Source organism: Sinocyclocheilus anshuiensis, unplaced genomic scaffold, assembly GCF_001515605.1.
Source record: "Sinocyclocheilus anshuiensis isolate Anshui unplaced genomic scaffold, SAMN03320099.WGS_v1.1 scaffold658, whole genome shotgun sequence".
In the NCBI taxonomy this organism is placed as follows: domain Eukaryota; kingdom Metazoa; phylum Chordata; class Actinopteri; order Cypriniformes; family Cyprinidae; genus Sinocyclocheilus; species Sinocyclocheilus anshuiensis.
In genome coordinates, this window is record NW_015542402.1 from 998994 (window position 1) to 1003210 (window position 4217).

General features: G+C 36.4%; 1 protein-coding gene across 1 annotated transcript in view; it reads right to left on the minus strand.

The window, feature by feature from the left end:
- LOC107692946 (solute carrier family 22 member 6-A-like) overlaps positions 1 to 3970 on the minus strand; it is a 12782-nt gene extending 8812 nt beyond the window's left edge. The window contains exons 1-2 of the mRNA XM_016492155.1: positions 3448 to 3970; positions 1557 to 1660 (exon numbers count right to left, since the gene is read on the minus strand). Of these exons, the coding sequence (XP_016347641.1) occupies positions 1557 to 1660; positions 3448 to 3807 (464 nt within the window). The 5' untranslated portion in view covers positions 3808 to 3970. The remainder of the gene's footprint in view (positions 1 to 1556; positions 1661 to 3447) is intronic.
- Positions 3971 to 4217: the final 247 nt, after the last annotated feature.

A 4217-nucleotide genomic window follows, 5' to 3' on the forward strand; every position in this document is an offset into this window, starting at 1 on the left:
TGAGTGAATGAATGAATGAATGCGTGAGTGAATGAATGAATGAGTGAATGAATGAATGAATGCGTGAGTGAATGAATGAATGAGTGAATGAATGAATGAATGCGTGAGTGAATGAATGAATGAGTGAATGAATGAATGAATGCGTGAGTGAATGAATGAATGAGTGAATGAATGAATGAATGCGTGAGTGAATGAATGAATGAGTGAATGAATGAATGAATGCGTGAGTGAATGAATGAATGAGTGAATGAGTGAATGAATGAATGCGTGAGTGAATGAATGAATGAGTGAATGAATGAATGAATGCGTGAGTGAGTGAATGAATGAATGAGTGGATGAGTGAATGAACGAATGAGTGAATGAATGAATGAATGCGTGAGTGAGTGAATGAATGAATGAGTGGATGAGTGAATGAATGAATGCGTGAATGAATGAATGAATGCGTGAGTGAATGAATGAATGAGTGAATGAGTGAATGAATGAATGCGTGAGTGAATGAATGAATGAGTGAATGAATGAATGAATGAATGGTGGGTTGTAGTGCAGATAGTCACAGTTAGAAATGCATGCTGTAAAAACATCGATTTATCTTCAAATCAAAAGTTACAAAATAGATATTTTGTTCTCAAAACCATTTGCCAGTAATAGCAAGATAATCATGTAGGCTATATATTGACATTCAGCTTGCTGTTTAGTGGTTGATAAACAACCTGAGCTGGTCTCCAAAAGGTTGCAGGTTCTAACCTTGCATACAACGATCCATGAGCCCTTGAGATTGTCCCAAAGTGTACAGTAGAGTAACCATACGTCCTATATTTCCCGGACACGTCCTGGCTGGGATTTCTAAATTGCTTAAAATGTCCAGGTTTTGGCTTTGTTTTCCAATTGACTGATTGCTTTGATTTCATTGCAGCCAACTTGATGATTATTTAATTGCTACTGATTATATGTGTCTTATTTTGCCAAAGAGAGTTTTAACCGTCTTACACTTTGAGTTTAATGGTTTGCGGTAATAACTGTTTGTGTAGCTCAAGCAGTAAAGCATGGCACTAACAATGCCTAAGGCTTATTTATCATGAGCTGATAAAATCTATGTTTTGAATATTAAGGTCATTTAGCTTCATCTGTTTCCAACAATGAAATTCATAATCAGTAATGGAATCACACCATGATGCATATATAAATAATAAAGGTTTTCCATAAAAACTGTTGGGTGCTAAAAACAGCACCAACTCCCCTCTACAACAACTGAGGCCGAAGTCTAACAGTCTTATTGTTACTAGTCCTATTTGAGATCATTAGTGTCCATGTGAATGCAGCTTAAGATATGCAACATTGTGGTGTTTTAACATAAAAAACACAAAACAATACACTGGCATATGGTTTAAATGCACTTGTACATCATTGATTTGCGACCTCACATGTGTACTAGTGAAGCATAACCAGACACACAGTTTACTGAATCTTTTTACTGTCCAAAAAAGCATCATATGTGAATGTGTTTTGTGTGAAGGTGTTATAATGACAGCGGAAACAGCAGGTTATGGATGCTTTACCTGTCGGATAAGCCTCCAAATATAATGGCACCTGTCAGCACTCCTCCCATGTAAATGGTCTGGCTCATCTGTTTGAGAGGACGGAGGGTACAAACCAAATCCCACTGTGACAAATAAGAGAAAAGCATTACTGCAAAACATGGATGGCAGCTCCATGTGGAAAAGTTTCATTTAGGATCATGTTTCTGTGGACAACAATTACAGAAGCCTTGATTTAAGATCAGTTTGCAAATCCCTCCTCTTCAGGATGGACTCATCACTTGCCGACTGATCACCGGACAAACTCCTTCCAGTTTATATAATTCTCCAATTGATCTAATTTACTCAAACATCTTTCTGATTTTCTTCACTGTGAAAATGAGACTCCTTGGTTGTTCCCCTGAAATAAAAGGAGGAAGGGGTCATTTGACTCTCTCACACTCACCTTAACCTTAAGTGACAGATGACCAAAACTCACAATATTCATTTATTTTATTAACTCAGTTTCGTGCACATAAGCGTACACATTTTGTGGATAAAAGGAAGTAGCTTTCCCAGCATGTCACAAAATGCTCAGTCTTTGAGAAAATTTGTGTTTAGTTCATAAAATCTTTTTTGTGGAGGACACGCACTTACAGAACAAAAATGTTTTTGAGAATGAAATGCATTTTGTGACTTGCTAATTTAAAAAATGTAATGCACAAACATATATCACTTTAATGTTGTGTCATGCTGCTTGCTTTTTGTTCAAGAAAGATGTTTTCTTTTACCCAGTAAATTAAAAGCATGTTTGCTTTTATTTGCACGAAATGAATAGTAATGTAAACTGTGCGTATATTCCTGTGTAACTGATGGGATAAGATTAGCAGGCTCCTCTCTGATATCTCAGATAAAGCGGCTGATGGAGGAGAAGTGTGCTATTTTCAGACTGATAATACAGATAATTGTAATGAGATGGAATATTTGAGATTTTACGAAGTCAATGTTTAACCTGTTAACTGTTAGCATCCCATTATCAGGACACTTGGCACATTTTTTTTATATTGTCTTTTCCCTATCACGTTTTAGTAATCATCCTAAATTAGATTTGAAAGATTTGAATTAGATTCTATGGAAATGGCACTTCAAGTGTCATATTACAAAATTTACTGCAATATTTTATAATCAAAACGTTTCCTAATCTTGACAAAACACATATCATTGGAAAGGTCTGAGTCTCAAGGTTCCAATATGGAAATTTTGTGATAGAAGTAATATTGTGAGAGAAAGTTATACATTTGTGAATGAAAATGTATTTAAAAAAATCCTTGGAGTTTTTCGTGTCACCTGGTGGCTGTTTTTGGTATAGCGCCGAAACAAAATCTCACAGGAACCTAAATTTTTGTGATATCAACTTCAAATTTGTAACATAACTAAAGCCACAGTTATGGCTTTGATTTATATCCAAAACATTCTGTAAAATATTTATTTTATATAAACTAAAACAATTTAGTACAGCACATTTTCTTTTCAGTAGGCTAAACTAAATTTCTATAACTTTTTACACTTTCATTTTTTTTGTAATGCTGCTTGTCTTCTTTAAAAAGAGACCAACTTTAGGTCTGTGTTGCAAAGCGTTCATGAATGACACCCATTTAAGTTCGGATAGTGCATTTTCACGTCTGTGTTAATTTTATTTTCTCATTTAATATCATTATATTAATATGCTAATTGCAAACTGTAGCATGCTCATGTGAGAAGGTATTCAACATGATTTGAAAAAAGCATTTAAAAGGTGCCACTAATTTGGCTACTGACCTAGAAAATTTTGTAATTCATGCCATATATATATATATTTTTTAAATACTAAAAAGTATAGCACATCAAGTTAAGACGTTGTAAAATGTCGAGAGAGCTGATGGAAGCGACTTACTTCTGACACTATAGATGAGATGAATTCAGTCTTGTCGTATGTCCAGCCCTCAGCACAAGCCTCTGTCTGCAGGTCAGATGCATTTGTGTGACTCGGTTTGTCTGTGATTAAATGCCACTGAGCGTCGGTGTACCGGGAGCATCTGGACGGTGTGAGTGATGAGTCCAGCGGGATGAAGGCTCGCAGCAGCGCCGCCGTGATGTTCGGGATGCGACAGTGATGCTCCGGTACACCAGCAGTGAAGTTATTGAGTAAATTCTGGCTAGCCATTAGAAGGCCCGGGATGGACAGAAGAGTGACATGAATCATCTGAAAGCGTCCAAAGCCGCCAACTTCATCCAGAAGATCCGCAAAGCCCATATTGGTATAGTATTGATTTCTATATCTCCTATATCTCTATATTTCTTCTTTCCTCAGCAGACTGACACAACTCACCACGACTGAACTCTCGATGTCACGTAAAAAAAAAAAAAACGCAAACAAGTTATTTAAAACTTGGAATGATTAATTTTGAGGTTAATGGTTGCCAAAGGAGTTTCTGATTTCTGAACGCAAAACATTTTCCAAACACAAATCTGAAGTGAATTAAAAGTCACCCCCTCCATGACACACACACACACACACACACACACACACACGCACACACACGCACACACACACACAGTAATAAAGTTTTAATCTGATTAAAATACCCTGTGCTGGAATTTTCATAAAGAGCTTGTGCAGGACAAATGACCTTGACAAAGTAAGCCAGGTCTCATTTTCTTTAC